This window comes from Symsagittifera roscoffensis, chromosome 4 (assembly GCF_963678635.1).
Source record: "Symsagittifera roscoffensis chromosome 4, txSymRosc1.1, whole genome shotgun sequence".
Taxonomy (NCBI): Eukaryota; Metazoa; Xenacoelomorpha; order Acoela; family Convolutidae; genus Symsagittifera; species Symsagittifera roscoffensis.
Window position 1 is genome coordinate 69783874 of NC_087065.1, and position 17606 is coordinate 69801479.

Here is a 17606-nt window from a genome sequence, read left to right on the forward strand (position 1 = left end):
TTTCGCCAGAGACCTTCCGGTCTTGTGGCTGAACAGATACTTACATATACAACTATTTTGTCGGTTCAAAATTTCCAGGAGTATCAAATACTGCTTCCGAATTGTAAAAAATTACCCTAAACTTTTTAATTGAACATTCCTAAACTGCAGTTTTTAGATCGGGGATATCAAATTGAGATGAAAAATGTTTCAATTTATTGAACAAGGTAATCCATTACCATAGAAGCTGAACTCACAAACGAACGTGTAATACACAGTTTGTATCAGAATGCTTATTTATAAAGCTTGAAGTAGTTTTCCATAGAAAACAAATCACAATGTTTTTGATAAATTTTCGCTGTTTGCTCCAAAGAATCTAAAAAGGCTTTAAAATCTATTAACGTAGAAGTACTGTAACCTTCTACTAAGATATAATGGATTACCTCTATTCAGTTTGCAACGGTTTCTGAGCCGTATGAAAACGCGGAATACCTCAAAACTTATGACGCGTTATTTATCCCAATTTGGCCACCCTGACTTTCAAACCTCCATAACTGCTCCAAAAATATCACTAGTACTTTGTTTTAATAAGTTTTTTGGGATGATATGAATATGCTTCTTCGTAATTGATTTTTTTAAAGTTGAAATTAATCTGAAAAAACACCCAGCACAAAGGATGCGTTGTTCTGTTCGAAAATTAAATAGAAAAGACAAGACACTTGTATCAAGACAAAGCCTTCAAATTATACTGCCTTTCTAACCGTAAAAAGTATGTGTTTTTCAATGGTCAAAGAAAATTGAAAACCAAAAAACTGCCCGCATCAGAGCAAAGCCTTGAATGTTCCTACTGCTTTTTAAGGTCGTTGGAACAGTAATAAATTTTAAAGAATAAAAAAAAAAACAATTTTTTATTCGAGATTTTTTGTGAAAACCATCCCAAAACACGCCATAAAAGACGCAAAGTGATAGATTTCGCTCCTGGTAACAAATCATCATGGCCACTAAGCTCCCTTTAACCAATTTCGAACAATTTCTAAGGCGGATTAAATTTCCGCTTACGCGTAAAAAGCGCGAAATCAATTGCGCGTAAATTGTCCCAAGATGGCCAAAATGGTAATATATAAACCCCATAACTTTCCAGAAAATGATCACAAGTATAATACCTCTTTATGTTCAAGCTCAAATTACAATAACTGTTGAAAGATATAAAAAAAACGTCAGAACTGGCTAGTTAAAAAGTCGAAATTTGTCTGAAGAAAAAAAACCAACCGAACTCATATATTCCGTTTTTTTCGTAACTTGTACATCATCGCGAAAAATAATTTGAATTTAGACAACCTGAAAGAACCGTTGGGCCGGATACAGAAACCCCTAATTTAGAAGGCACCCGAGATTTAAAAAAACGAAAACTCAGAGGGAAGCCAGCTAGGCCAAAAACAAAGTATTGGGAGTCTCTGAGAATGCGGAGGACAAAAAAAACTAAATTGGTGGGGTGAGAAGAAACAAAGGGGATAAAAAAGTCAGGTCCATACTTTACTTGGCTGTAGGAGCCGAGGGGAACAGTGTTCTTACAAAAACAACCAAGGGTGAAATTTTTGTCTTTATCCTTCAAAGGGTTTTCGATCTTCTGGATGCAGCATTTGTCAAACCAGCGAACGTTACGTTTTAACGGTACAAATTATTAAGCCAAAAACAGAAGAACAGAGAGTGCTATGAAAAATTTCGGGGAGAACCTCGGATTTGGCTACAACGTGCAAAATAGGAACTAACGCGGAACGAGAGTGAAGATGTAGGAAAAGCAGCGGCAAGTTGTAGAAAAGTTTCAATTCTGTAAAAAAAGGAATCAAGTCTGAACATAGAAGCATACACTTATCAGAAATGTGCAAACGCTCCTAGCAAAAGTCTTTTGAACGTTTGCCCAGTAATTATGTAATATTTGTATTACATGGAACAGTTTGGAAGACTTTGTAATTCAAAAGGGAGAAAGCCAGTTGTAAAAAGTGTGGACGACAATATATATATTCAAAATTGTCCATATTCTCCATTAGATCCACATTCGAACTAAGAAGACAATTTTTGTGGTATGATATACACTTGGTCACAAGAGGGAATAAGCGACAATGATGGTTACTGGGTACTGAACATAAGAACGACCTACGATTACAACAGCTTAGAAACGAAGACACTTGTAAATATCTGCTTAGGTGATGACGCAATTTTAAATACAAACAATCCTGTGGATTTGCCCAGTCCGGTAATTTTTCTGAAACAGAGCGTGCCCCATGGGCTAAGACTGTTTACCCCCAAATCAGAATAGAAATCGCGCAGAAACAACCACTACTTCCAGTTAACAAGGTATCTCTTCCGCATTCCTGTAAGTCTAGGGTTCACTCGAACACAATTCATAACATGTACAAAAAATTCAAAAGAACTTTTGACAGAGTAGTAAAAACACCATGAAAACAAACAATTTCTCAGAAGAGGGATTAAGCGACAATGATGATTACTCGGTACTGAACATCAGAGAGATCTACAATGACAACAGCTTAGAAACGAAAAAACTTGTAAATATCTGATTAGGTGATGACGCAATTGTAAATATGAAATAATCTTTGGATTTGGCCAAATCAGTAAGTTTTCTGAAACAGAACGTGCTCCTTGAGCTAAATATGAGAGACCCACAGTGTACAATTTTTTCCTGGGAAACAAAATGCGGGCATCATTTTGCGGCTTCACTAACAATGCAATGAAAATAATTGGGAAAACTATGGTCAGAATACAGTCCAATGGATGAATTTCAGAGGAAACCTCATTTTTTATTAATACCGGACACAAGAGAAACATTCTGGAAAACGACAATTTTCACCCAAATCAGAATAGAAATTGCGCAGAAGCAACCGCTAATTCCATTTAACAACACATCTCATCCGGATTCCTGGAAGTCTAATGGTCATTCAAATACAAATGAAAAATGTACAGGCATTTCAAAAGACTTTATGACAGAGTAGGAAAAAAAATTATCGGACAGAAAGATCACACATTATCATGCACCCTTTACTCCAATACAAACCAAGGGGTGAAGAGTTGCTCTGCATTTACTTGATAGCGTAATTTAAGAATTGAAAAGAGTGGAGAAAGAAGTGCATATCGTGAAATTAGATAAATGTGACAAGGATTGTTTTTTATTGTGATTACGAGAAAGAAAGATTATTTAAAAAAATTAGCAATATACTCTAAGTTTTCAAATGACCAGACATTTGAAAATAACTGTCAAGTGCCGAAACCAACAACATCGCTCTCCAACTCTCAATTAAAAAAACAGGTGAAGTGTGTTTGGAATGATTCACACATGACAGCTATTGAAAACTTAAACAATCAAATCGTGAATATGAACGAGAATAACCACTTTAACATTAAAAGAAATTCAAAACTGAAAACAGACGACTCGCATAACGGTTTAGGAGCTACACTGAGATGCGGAAAATTGAATTGTTACCGCGTTCGCTTCTCGATTCTCAAGCACCCACGAAAAGAATAGTTCAAATAATGGGTTAGAACTTTCGGAAGTGGTCTGGGCAACCCAAAGTTTCAAAAAGTACCTATACAATTATGGGTTCGAAATCATGACGGATCAAAGAGCGCTATTGTCTGCGCTAATTGCAAACCCTAGTAATAAAACGATTCATAGTAGACTGACCCGTTGAGTAGACCGACTTTTGCTTTTTTTATTTTGAAAATAAACACATCCCAGGGAAAGAAATGGCATGTACAGATTTATTATTGATACTACCATCCGGAATAGCCTTCCCAACTTTACATTATGACAATGAAATTGAAGTGGCGACGATTGAAAAGATTTTAGAATATCGATTTGTAAAAAGTGGCTGTAAACAGAAGATTTGTACGAAGAATGATTAGTAATCCAGTGGTTGTACAGAGTGTAAATAGTATTACGAACTTGGATTGTATATATCCAATGATCGAAAATAATTAAAAATTTCAACACATCCAACGATCATTTTTAGCGAATGTTTCCAATGACGTCACAGACACATTTCCAATTTGAAATTCAAATCACTCGCGTTAACAGTATTGTACGAGCAATTGCATTCCTATAAATCTTTCCAAGTTGGAATTCAATCAAATTTTCTTACCGACAAATATTATTTCTTTTTATTACCATCATTACTTTTTTGTGTATCAATCTTAAAACAAAAATACAAATCCGAGTTTTTAGCTTTTAAAACCTCAGTACTTTTAAAAAACTATATAAAAACTTTTCGAAAAACAAGAAATCTCATTAAAAATCGAAAACGATATTATGTCCCATATCCATCAGAACTTACGTACGAAGCATAAGGTCAATTTAAAACTGCCATGGTTCCCATTTGTACTTACGGACCAATAATCAAATAAACTACTACTGTTGATGACAGACAAAGAGAAAAATCTGAAAAAAAAATTCAAAAGGGGTTCGAAAAGGAAAACCAATGGACAATTTCCGTGCCTACTTGAAGACCTTTCGAGGGGACATTCATTTGAAACAAAGACCACTCTTCAACGACAACAATTTGATTGTCCCAGCAGCCCTCAGATCCCCGTTCAAGACGCTATCGCCTTAAAGCCACCCAGAACCGTTTGGTATAAAACTACTGGCAGGGAAAATTTGGTGGCCACACTTATACAGAGAAACTTAGCACCATGGAATAAATTGAGCACAGTGTATAACAGCCAAAAAGAATCTCAAAGTGATTTTGGGCTCAGCTAATGCTCAAATATCACCAGATATATCAGACCCTAACGAAAAAAATAAACCTTGATTTTGCAGGTCCAGAGGATAAAAATTGGAGCACATTAAAATATTTACTTTTATGCATAGAATGATTTACCGAAATTCCACTTCCTTTCGTGCGAAGATGTAAATAGTACTTCAGCGTCTTCAATACTTACATTTCTAACGGAATACTGCAACTTACTTGGGTTTCCAAAATCAATTAGAGTAGACCATGGGTCGTGTTTTCTTTCCAACGAGTTTAAAAACGAGTTTTTTTATTTGAGATATTTTGTGAAAATTTCGAACAATTTCTAAGGTGGATTATATCACCACTTACGCGTTAAAAGCGCAAAATAAATTGTCCTGGCTAGCTGAAAAGTCGAAGTTTGACTGCAGAAAAAACCAACCCGAGCTCAAATATTGCAGTGGATTTCGCGTCATTTGATGTTCTCTTAAAACAAACGTCGATTTTAGTTCAATTTCTTAATTTTTATTCTTTTAAACTAACTTAGTTATTTTTAGTATACCAGTGGTATTTGAATACTTATTATTATGGCGCAGTCAATTGATTCAAATTTGCAGGAATTTTCCGTTTTTTGACCCAACCATACTGTAGAACCATCCACCCAATGGACAAATTCGATTGAACAGTTCTATTTGTACATCATCGCCAAAGATAATTTGGACAACCTGAAAGAACCGTTGGGCCGGAAACAGAAATTCATAAATTAGAAGGCAACCCAGATTCAAAAAAATGAAAACTCAGAGGAAAGCCAGCTAGGTCATAAACACAGAAGAATTGCGAGTCTATGAGAAGGCGAAGGACAAAACGACCAAATTGGAGGGGTGAGGAGAAACAAAGAGGACAAAAAAGTCAGGTCCAAACTTTAGTTGGCTGGAGGATCCGAGTGTTCTCACAAAAACAACTAAGTGTTCTCACAAAAACAAACAAGGGTGAAATTTTTATCAATACCCTTCAAAAAGTTTTTCGATCTTCTGGATGCAGCATTTGTCAAACCAGCGAACATTAGGTTTGAACGGTACAAAATATTCAGCCGAAAACAGAAGGACAGAGATTCCTACGAAAAATTTCGGGGAGCACCTCGGATTTGGCTACAACGTGCAAAATAGGAACTAACGCGGAACGAAAGTGAATAGGAGACTTCAATAGGAGAAAGTGTGACCTCTAACGTCTTGTCGGAAATTCTAAATCCCGTATATGCACTCAATCAGGCAGTTATCGATGAGAAGGGCTATTATTATGACAATCTTATTTTAACGAACATGACGAGGGCTAACAGCAACAGCGGTGGCAAGATGTACAAGAATTTGAATTCTGTAGAAAAAGGCAACAAGTCTGAATATAGAAAAATCAAACCCTCGTATGAAATGTGGAAACGATTTCAGCAAAGATCACTTGAACGTTTGCCGAGCAAAGGGAATAATATGTAAAATTTGTATTATGTAGGACCTTTTGGAAAACTTTGTAAATTAAAAGGAAGAAAGCCAGTTGTAACTGGCGTAGACGACAATGTATATGAACAAAAATGTCCATATTCTCAGTTGGATTCACGTTCGATCCGAGAAGAATTTTTGTGGAGTAACAAACAATTTTTCAGAAGAGGGATTAAGCGACAATGATGATTACTCGGTACTGAACATCAGAGAGATCTACAATGACAACAGCTTAGAAACGAAAAAACTTGTAAATATCTGATTAGGTGATGACGCAATTGTAAATATGAAATAATCTTTGGATTTGGCCAAATCAGTAAGTTTTCTGAAACAGAACGTGCTCCTTGAGCTAAATATGAGAGACCCACAGTGTACAATTTTTTCCTGGGAAAGAAAATGCGGGCATCATTTTGCGGCTTCACTAACAATGCAATGAAAATAATTGGGAAAACTATGGTCAGAATACAGTCCAATGGATGAATTTCAGAGGAAACCTCATTTTTTATTAATACCGGAAACAAGAGAAACATTCTGGAAAACGACAATTTTCACCCAAATCAGAATAGAAATCGCGCAGAAGCAACCGCTAATTCCATTTAACAACACATCTCATCCGGATTCCTGGAAGTCTAATGGTCATTCAAATACAAATGAAAAATGTACAGGCATTTCAAAAGACTTTATGACAGAGTAGGAAAAAAATTATCGGACAGAAAGATCACACATTATCATGCACCCTTTACTCCAATACAAACCAAGGGGTGAAGAGTTGCTCTGCATTTACTTGATAGCGTAATTTAAGAATTGAAAAGAGTGGAGAAAGAAGTGCATATCGTGAAATTAGATAAATGTGACAAGGATTGTTTTTTATTGTGATTACGAGAAAGAAAGATTGTTTAAAAAAATTAGCAATATACTCTAAGTTTTCAAATGACCAGACATTTGAAAATAACTGTCAAGTGCCGAAACCAACAACATCGCTCTCCAACTCTCAATTAAAAAAACAGGTGAAGTGTGTTTGGAATGATTCACACATGACAGCTATTGAAAACTTAAACAATCAAATCGTGAATATAAACGAGAATAACCACTTTAACATTAAAAGAAATTCAAGACTGAAAACAGACGACTCGCATAACGGTTTAGGAGCTACACTGAGATGCGGAAAATTGAATTGTTACCGCGTTCGCTTCTCGATTCTCAAGCACCCACGAAAAGAATAGTTCAAATAATGGGTTAGAACTTTCGGAAAACTTTGGAAAACTATTGAGTTCGCTTCTCAATTCTGAAACATCAACGAAATAAGACTTTCAACTAATGAGTTAGAACGACCAAGAAGGAACCCCGGGCCTCCTCTATGGAGAGGCATTTCAACGGGTAAGTGCTTCCATTGGCAGCGGTGATAGACGTTGAAGATTCAGACGAGGAACCTTTAATTTCATGTCCATCCATCAACAGAAGCCGAGCCAAAAACAACCTTCAATCCTCCTCCGCATTCATTTTTAACACTATTGGCTGACTTTCAGTGTAGACCAAAATTAGTGGCCGAGAGAACACAAGGTTCTCACTCAACCGTATCATCGTTGAATTCGCGACTTATGGTGTTAGAATCACCTACTCACGCACTCCCGTTGGAGGACAAAGACTAAGAGAGGGACATTTCCTCAATCACTGATACTGTAACCAGAGTAGAGGCGGCACATTTTCATCAAACCTTCAGCGCAGCTGAAGAAAACTTTCAAACGCATATGTAAATTATTTTAAGTTTTTTTTATTATTACCATTGTTTTAACACAATTCACATTTTTTTAGTTGTTAACTTAGTTAGTGCAACTTTCCCTTATTTGTTTCTATTTCACATATCCCGATTGTACATATAATTGTTTTTCTCTCTCTATAGTTGTTGAACACATCTGTAATGATTTGTACGTAGCTTGTAAAATGTATTCCATATTTATATCCGTGCACCATTGGACTTCGCGTCACTTTATGTTCTCTTTTAGACGTACATCAGTTTTAATTCAACCTATTACTTTTTTCTTTTAACCTAGCTGAGGTATCTTTAGTATACCAGTGGTATTTGAATACTTCTTATTAGTTTTTGTTTGAAATGCATTTTGTGTTTTAACAGTCCAAAATTTTTCTCATTTCAGTCGTCCCAAACTGGCTAACATGACAATTTTTGAACTATTTTTGATCTTTAAACTTTCAGACAGAAATTTTTCAGACGATATCAAAAATTCCATTGAAAACAGCATATTCATCTCAATATTTCAGACGATATTAAAAACTCCATTCAAAACTGCATATTCATCTCATTTATCGATTTCTCAGAAAAGTTATTATGGGGCCATTTGCTACATTCGCGAAAAGAACAAAATTATACGAAAATTGAAGCCAGCTATTTTTGATTTTGCCTAATTTAGTCTGAAAGTCAAAACCGTTTGTCGACACTGAAAATGTTTTAAAATTTTTTTAAGAGTCCCTATAGCGCCGAACAAAGCTTTTGCTTGATACTTACGTAACCCCAAAATCGCAGAAATGGTCACGAATATTGAATCGGCTTAAATAAAAGGTTAATAAAATTTTACTTATTTTTATGATAACAAATGATACATTCACTTAGGCAGCCTTAATTTACTTATAAATAACAACTTAACATGGTCAATGACTTCAATATAAATAAGAAATTATTAGTCAAGTGAACAAATCATCGTGTTCACTCATCATGCTTGTCCTCCTCCTCCCCTCCCCCCGACGTGAACGAATCCATGGCGTCTCGGGTCTGGTCGTCGACTGCCTTGGCAATTCTCTGTCGTACAGTGCTGTCGGCTGTCTTGTACAAGTCGCTTCCGAGACTCATCGCAGCCTCTTTTGCAGCTTTTTCCTGCTCGTCCAACACGGCTCCATACTTTTTCACGAAAGGTCTCACCTAAATAGGTAACATTTAAAAGGCATCTTTCAAAAATTTGTTGCTGCATTTTCCAACAGATACCAATTAGTAGTTTTGGGTCTTTTCTATTATACAGCACAAAATGGATCGTAACAAAACTTGGAAAAACTGACCATAATCCTCGAACCTGATTGGTTGAAATTAATTATAGCGAAAAAAAATTAGCTTTTTATCAAAAAAAGAATGAAGCTAAAAAAAGGTAATTTTAGGCCGTTTAACGTAAAAAAACCCTTAGTTTTAACAACATAGTACATAGTGTGTCAGTTGTTTTAACATAGTTTAAAAAACTGCCTCAACACAGATCGCAATTGTGATCAACGCCATATATAAGCCTAGAAGATTTAACTTTGAACCGTCTTCACGATCAAAAATACCATACGTAATTATCACAAATAACTCTCAGGGCAATTTGTTCAGCAAAATGGAAAAAAGACAGCAAACCAATAGCAAATTTCTATTCGTTTTTGTGTTTTGGGTTGTTTTTAACGCGAAAAGAACCGTATTGTAACGCAAGTCCACCTGAATAACTGATTCGATAATACGTTTAATACTAATCGGAAACTAGTGCAAAACATTTTCTGATATCAAAACATGACTGACAACATGTCCGCTTCTACAAAATTGGAAAAAATGATTGTATACAAAAAAATGTACAGATTAACGTAAGCATTAAATCGAGTTATCTGCAACCATTTTGCAAACAAGACTCGATTCTATGCAGATAAAATTTTTTCTACCAAAAACAAAAAAATTAGAGCCAAAATTATCCGTTTTTTTCTTTAAAACATGTTTATAATCTGTAGATAATCTGCTTCTAATCTGTATATAACCTTCAAAGAAAAAAGAACATAATCTGTAGATATAATTTGTAAATGTTATGCATAAAATCTGTGTAAATTGAGTATATTGTCTGAACACTATAAGGGTCGTAACAACTTTAATTTTGACCAAAAACGCAAATTAGTTTTTTTTTCACAAGTTTGTAATCAGGAAAAAACATTTCTCGGATTTGAACTCAATTGATGAGAAATGATTGTAGCAAGCGAAAACTTTCAAGAGGTTCCTCTAATAATTTGGAACCTAAAGATTCACGCTGTAGAAAAAAAACAACTTTGGGCAAAACTTCTCCAGTGGCTATTTATAAGAGCAACTTTTTCAGTGCAATTTTACTGAAGAAAACTCAACAAAAATTCAGAAATTTTGATACCATTAGTGTTTGCTGTAAATAGTTTTCGCGTTACTGATTTTAAGTTTTTTTTGATCATACATCAGCTAAAAAATTTAACTGAAAAGCCAACATTATGCTTTTGTTTCATTAAAACATCTAATCCGCAAGTCTGTTAAGACATTAGTAATTACTCCGTATAGAAATAGTGTTTATTTTGTGTACAAAATGTCTATAATCTGTATATAGTCTGTATATTATAAGTATATAATCAGCGTATAATTTGTAGATAATCTCTTTACTTACAGATAATCTCAATCTGTATACCATCTGTCTGTAGTAAGTCCAAAAACAGCCCAAAAAGTTCCCGGCTTTTTTTGACCTGTTTTGTCAAAAAAATTGCCTGCGGCGCAGAAAATTTGGCCAAAACAGGGTCTTTTTACTGCTTTGGGAGAGCTCGGAAAATCAACCTGATCGACCTAAAAAAAAAGTCGTCCAAAGTTTCGAAAGTTTTTTGAAAATCCGCCCCCCCCCCTCGAGAAAATCCTAGATCCGCCCCTACTGTAGTATACAAGAAAATTGATACAGTAACAAAAACAGTTTTAGAATGTTTTAGAAATCGTTATATAATGAAGATATAAATTATAAAACTTCTGTAAAACGAAACATATTTTAATCGGTTATTAAAACTGCAAGTATATAGCCAAAGTTTTACTATTTGTTTTGAGATATGAAAAACAAACTGACATAAGAATAATTGTTCCGACTTTCGAAAAAAGTGCGGATTATCTGAGAATTGTTGTTTCCTGAAAAAAATTGTTGTGCTGAGTTCAAATTCAAAAAGATAATTCACCTTTGATTTTTTTGGTAAACTTTTGGGGGTTTAAAAATTGATAATTCGGTCAATATCGTATAATTGAGCGCTATAAAATGCGTTCATATAACGCGCGTAAACAGCGAACAAATACGTTCCAAATTGAATTGGAGCAAAGAAATTCAATTTTTTTGAAGCAGGGACGCTTAGTACACCCTCTGTACCTTGGACTGCGAATGCGGGCATAAAATGAAGAAAAAGTTGCAAATTTTCCTTTTTCTCGATTATTTCGTTAATTATTCAGCCATTTTTTTTTTAAAATTGGCCATAAATTATAGTCGGAACCTTCAGGGCATCGCCCCTGATACACGAACAATCTTGTTAAAAATTTTTGCGTGCGTTTGTTTTTTTATATCTCAATTATTGTAATAATATTGCTGACAAGTATGAATTTACTGCAGCGTTAAGTTACTCGTTTCAAGTGAATATCCTCCCCCCCCCCCCCCCCCTAAAGCCGGGTTCTGAGTTCGAGTCTTCAGCCAAACCAAGGGGTTTGGGGTGGGGTTGGTAGGATGTTAACTTAATCCCCGTACTATAGAGATACGTACGACATTGTAGTAGATGACGACTGATCCGTTCTGCTTGATGGGGGCCATGCACCAGGCGCAGAGGAGGAGTTTGAAGGTGAAGTAGAAGGGGAACCACCAGAGGATGATGTCTATGAAGAACTCTATGAAGTGCATGTAGCTGTACACCACCCAGTACATCAGCCACTGAGTGTCATCGTCCTGCTCTTTGCTCTCAATCGCACGCACTGACCTACAACACAACTATTTTACAATCGATATTTGCGATTTGACAATAATTAAAAACAACTCACGAATCTGCTAGAAATAATTCCATCTATGATTCCAGTAGTTTTTGGCAGTTCCGACAAAATTAGGACACTGCAATGAAAAAAAAACAGCATTCTGCATTAGAAAAAGACAGTTAGCCTGTCTGTCGTTTATTAAAATCCAGGCTTCAACCTTTAATATACCATTTGTTATAAATATTGTTAATTTGGTTTTTTCTTGGAATATTATACTTTCTCTTAGTTGTGTTTATTGTTTTGTCCACTTAATTGTTTTTCTAGTGAGCAGCTCAGTCAATATAGCACACAGCAAATTGAAATTGAACAGCGGAAACTTTACTTCAAAAAAATCAATAATGGTAGTCGTTTTTGTCAGTTTTTGAAGATGCTTAACACGAAAACAGTATTTTCTAACTGAAAAATATTTAGGCTTTAAATTTAACCGACTCGTTAACAAAACACCGACAGCCAGTCGCCATCCATCAATCCTTGCATAAAAGACTCACGAAAATGACACACTTTTGACACAGTATTAGACACAGTATACAAAGATGTGCTTTTTAGCAGATACCAAACCGTTTGAACAGTCATAGGAAAAAAAACTTTTCGATTTCAAGTGGCCAATGAACAATTTTTTTGCACGCATTTGTTGTTTTGTCTGCACTTATTATAGATATAATGTTGAAAATTTGACATCTGGTAGATAAGGTTTAGTGAAAGGAGCCAGATAATCAAATTTTGAGAATTTCTGTTTTAAATGTGTACAATAGCAATGTATAATAAATACTTTCAGAGATGTTCTTGTCGTGGAAGCATCCTTGCAAACAACAAAAAGTATTTGATTTTTTGGGCTCAAATTGGTTCGATGGGAAGCCGATGAGTATGATCTAATTATTCTCTTGCGGAAAAACTAAAAAAAAAACAAAAAATGAAAGTTTTTTTGGGTCCGTCGTCACAAGACTGCAAATAAAAGTAATTTAGCGCTGATGATCGAAAGAAACTAACAAAAGAACAGTTTCAGCAAGCAAGGAGGAAAAATGACTGCTCCGATCCATTAACAGGATTTTCATCAGCAGCAATGTTGTTAACAAGTTTTGTCTAAACTTCTAGTTTAAGGGGCCAATATCTGCATCGTCGAAACGGATACGACCGCTTAAAACGCTGAACCACGTAACTCTTTCCTTTTTTCTCTCTGTGGATTAGAAAGTACATCAAGCTGATCCGCTTCCCAAAGAACCAGTTTGAGCTCATCAATTGAAATTCCTTGTTGTTTGCCTGCATGTTTTCAGAGCAAGAATACCTCTGAATGTAGTCATAACATACTGCCTATTTTAGCCTTCAAATCAAAATTTCTTCTATTCAATTCTAGCCCCTTCCGATTAGTTTCACTAGCATATGTCAAAATTTCAGCACTAGATCTTAAATAATGTCAGACAAAACTTTACACATTTCGGGTACTTTTTTGTTTAGAGGTTGTTTCGGCTTATTACTGAATTATTGAAATACATAAATTACTACATTTGTCAGCCCTCAAAAGTGATTTGCTGTATAAAAATGGTTTCGAAAAAATATTCAAGATTGTGAAAATTAAAAAAAAATCGTTATGATTTCCAAAAAAATACAGCCTGAAAATGAAATTTATAATGTATTTTTTTGAGTTTTTGAAAACTATTTGAATGCCATGATAGAATTTGTTCTTCCCGAGTGAAAGATTGGTATTAGTCTAAATTATTTTCCACTTGGTTTAGTTTTCGCACATCCCGTTGAAAATTCCTAAAACATGCTTATAACATTAACTAGGCTGCTCATAAATCACAGCAAAGACCTGAAAATTCCAACTGTCCTTTAAGTGGTGTGTAGTAATTTTGCTCATTATGCTTACCTTTAAATTTCAGACTACCAATACTAAAAAAGATGCAGGTAAGTCGTTTAGATTGCGGAATTCATATGAGCAATTAGTTCGTCTCATGTCAATTTTTAAAAATGTGAGTGCGGGAGAACCTGTTACACGTAAATAATTCGCGTTACGCTCTCAGCATCCTAAATACAGGCTTCAATTGCGTATAATTTAGTCCAGAACATGGCTAAATTGTTATTTTTAAACCGGCGCAAGTTACCATAAAACTTATCGCGGGCAAAATACCATATTTCATTCGAACACAAAGAGCCGATATGTACTCTTTGGGATAAGAAATTTTTCTTGAAAAACTATTATGTGGATCGACACAATATCTCTGAACAAAAACACCGCCCGAAATGTAAGCTTTTCGTCGCTTTGTTAAAAATTCTAATTAGATTTGTTATTACCTATTTTCTATTTTTAACTAAAATTTTTTTATAAGAAATCTTTAGTTAACACGTCAGCATTCAACCAGAGCTCACCCAAATTTTATGGTTTTGAATAAATTTGATTAAAAATTTCAGTCAATTTTTCCTTAACTCAACAATTATAAATACAAAAACGCACTCCAAACATTTTTTTTTTTTCAAAAACCCAAGTAATTTCAAAAACCCATGTTCTTTAAAAAACAGATCTTAAGCATTTGCGTTTTCGTTTTGAAGGCTAAAAAGAGAAAAGACAAGAAATAGACGAGAACAGGAGGGGCTGAGCCAGAAAGTCAAGAAATAAGCTCATTAACTTGCAAGTGGTTCAGGGACGGATCTAAGATTTTCTAGAGGTGGGGGGAGGGGTTGGATTTTCAAAAATTTTTTAAAGACCAAATTGACTTTCCGAGTACTCCCTGAACCTTAATACCTTCATATTTCTGTACCTTAAGGCCGTATTTTGACCAATAGTTTAGCGCCGCATGGAAATTTTTGAAAAAACAGGTCAAAAAAGACTTTTTGGGCACTTTTTGGAAATTTTTGGAAAATTGCATTTTTTCGGCACGCGCTCTCCTTCACAATTAGTATATAGTGTTGCCCAAAGCGCCTTTAGAAAATTTAAGGGTTGTTCGGCCTAAAGTGGATGTCATAAAATAATATCAAAGGGAGATCCTTTGGTTGGTGAGGGGGTTGACTACCTGAGGGGGGCATGGTTGTTCGCCTTCCCCTAAATCCGCCCCTGAAGTGGGTCTGTACTTTTATGCATGATGGAATTATACTTTTCGGCAACATACATCAGCTATCTTAGAACAAATACTTTCCAACCGTTTCTTTTTTGAATTTGCTTAACTTTCTGAAAAAATGCAATGCAGCTCCAGTCAGAGCCAAAAGCAACTTTAAGGGTAGCTGTTCTCTTAACACTTCTAATTGGTGTGCTTTTGCGTGTTAAAATCACCTGAATTTCTATTCCTGCACCTTCAGTTTCGTCGGTTGAAAAAGTTCAAAGTTAAAAAAAAACGTGTCAAAAACATTGTGAACAAGTCGTGAAACTTCATACCTCCACGCGGGGTAAGCGAATGCGACAATATTGATGAGAAGTTCACTTCCGAAGGTGAAAATGAACACAAGAGCCACTAGAGCGATTCCTCCGAGCACGAAGTTGATCCGCTTGATGCCTGTTGCCTGCTCTGCCTGTGCTAATACATCCGTCACTTTGTTCTTTTTGTGCAGTTCAGAGTCTAACTGGTCAATGTAGGGTTGCAGTTTCGACTTCAAATCGGCCGCCATATTTGTTTATTTGTTTGTTTATGCGGTCGCTTTTCTAAACGATGAAAGTTAGAAATAAAGTTCAGGTAATATTTTGAAGGACCTTATGGCGGATTGGTTATAACTGTTTTTTTTTACCTAAGGTATATGCGCTACCTTTGTATTACGCACGCACATATTGAATGGAGTAAAAATATTCCCCTCTCTTCTCGTGATTTGCAGTTGTTTAAAAAACCCATCAACAAAATATTTGCAGGAAAATCAGCAGAAATTCTGCTAGATATTTACTACAGTTCAGCGTACTTTTGAGCGTATTTACTTTAAATAGTAAACTCTTGATCAAAATAATACTTTAAAATCATGATCAAAATAATACTTTTAGGTTAACTTTTTGTAATGCCGATCAAAATGGATTTTTAAGCTCTCGCTAAACACTAAAAATACCCTAATTCGAGGAAAATTTTGGACCGTATTAAACGAGTGTCGTAAAAAATAAACGAAAAAAAGGAAAATGGTAAAACTTTAGGTGGCTAGGAGGTCGAACTCCCTCCTGGGGGAAATGTCAAATCGCCCCCTTCCGACCCCCTAAATCTGCCCTTGTATGCAATCTTAAGACCTCTTCCTATCTATATCTTAACTAATCCCCTCATCTAAAAAAAATCAGTTTCAAAAATATAAACATTTTGATTCAGAATGCGTATCGAATTTTCGATCAACTGATCATTTTAAGCATCTAGAGACAATTTTTGAAGACCAAAAACATCAAATTTGGGCCATATAATTTCCCGGTTGAACATTCCAAAATAGAGATTCTTACCTCGAAATTAATCTGTTCGATGTTGTCCTTAAGTTGTGATTACTGTCGTCAGCTAATAAAACGAGCGAAACTGGAAAGAAAACTTAAATCAAACAGCTCCTCAAAATAGTATGACTAAATGGTGATCTGGTATTATAAAATCAACGCTAAATTAGCCGCGGGCAAAATGCACGTTTATGCTGTTTGTATACAAATTCTGTGATATTGTTCGAAAGCAACCAAATTAGCCTACGGATATTTTGAAAAGTAGAGAAAATCACGAAAATTTGGTCATAAAGTTTAACGCTTCTATGCGGCTGTCGAATTATGATAAGCTTTTCGCTGGTATGTTTCGGTACTTTGAATCTTTTGTTTGCAACGCAACGTTGAAATCACGTGAACTTCAACCTTACCAAATGTGCTGAAGATTTGTTTGAATAATATGTTGAATATTATGGTACAAATTGAGCGCGTGGAGTTTGGTTTGAAGCGATATCCATTAGACAAAAGCATACATTATAAACTGATGGAACCATCTGTTTGCAAAAACAAAGTCGGCGTGAAAAACTATTGATGCAACATGCCGGAATCTTTTGTATATTTACCATAAACTATGCGAGTATATATAAAATGCAGCTAGGAAAAGATTTAGTTAAAAATGTTTGTGAAATATTTGCGATTTTTGCAAAAATAACTGTTATATGTTTTTATAAAATTAGGGACCGATTAATTAAATATTTCATCGAAAGACGAAACGATTGCTCAAATCCAGCATTGCCGTTCCTTCGATCAAGCGTGTAAAGACTTCGAAAAATGATTTTTTTTCTTACAAGAAGCGTTTACTTACCTTTACCTAATCATGAACAATGTGCTAGCATCTTTTGATTTTCTGTTTGGCTGATTATTTGAAAAAAAAAGTAACTCGCTCGAATGAACTCCAAAAGGTGGTCTGTGAATCTCTTAAGGAAGTAATAAGTCTTAAGGAACCAAAATTTCCCCAATCAATCGAAGAAGCAAAATCACTACCAAAAATATAAGAATTGAAGCGAGACTAAACGATTTTTTTTTGTTTTGGAGTAAATTTCCCGTTAGATTTCGTTCACTTATGGATAAACATTTGGATGCACTCGTATTTTCTTAAACTAAAAATCTGGTCATTTGATTTGAACCATGTAAAAGCTGTTGAAAAACTGACGTACTTCAAATTCCGGGCAAAGGATTTAAGT

The 17606-nt window shown here is 35.1% G+C and overlaps 1 protein-coding gene across 2 annotated transcripts; it reads right to left on the reverse strand.

Annotated features, from left to right (window-relative positions):
• Positions 1–8779: 8779 nt before the first annotated feature.
• On the reverse strand, positions 8780–17338 carry LOC134844042 (receptor expression-enhancing protein 5-like). Of its 2 annotated transcripts, none has more exons than XM_063860499.1 (4): positions 17228–17338; positions 15376–15639; positions 11749–11959; positions 8780–9140 (listed from the first exon to the last, which is right to left on the reverse strand). In XM_063860499.1, the coding sequence occupies exons 2-4, from the start codon at positions 15603–15605 to the stop codon at positions 8928–8930; spliced, it is 654 nt and encodes a 217-aa protein (XP_063716569.1). In that variant the 5' UTR covers positions 15606–15639; positions 17228–17338; the 3' UTR covers positions 8780–8927. The 2 variants fall into 2 exon arrangements, with proteins under 2 accessions (XP_063716569.1, XP_063716568.1); XM_063860498.1 differs by lacking the exon at positions 17228–17338 and adding an exon at positions 16402–16893.
• Positions 17339–17606: the final 268 nt, after the last annotated feature.

Excerpts from the sequence above, each read along its gene's own strand:
- LOC134844042 (XM_063860499.1), bottom strand. The coding sequence starts at position 15,605 with ATGGCGGCCGATTTGAAGTCGAAACTGCAACCCTACATTGACCAGTTA. Across the intron at positions 11,960-15,375 it reads TTCGCTTACCCCGCGTGGAG|GTCAGTGCGTGCGATTGAGA; the intron begins GTATGAAGTTTC and ends GTTGTGTTGTAG. Across the intron at positions 9,141-11,748 it reads TCGTCATCTACTACAATGTC|GTGAGACCTTTCGTGAAAAA; the intron begins GTACGTATCTCT and ends TTACCTATTTAG.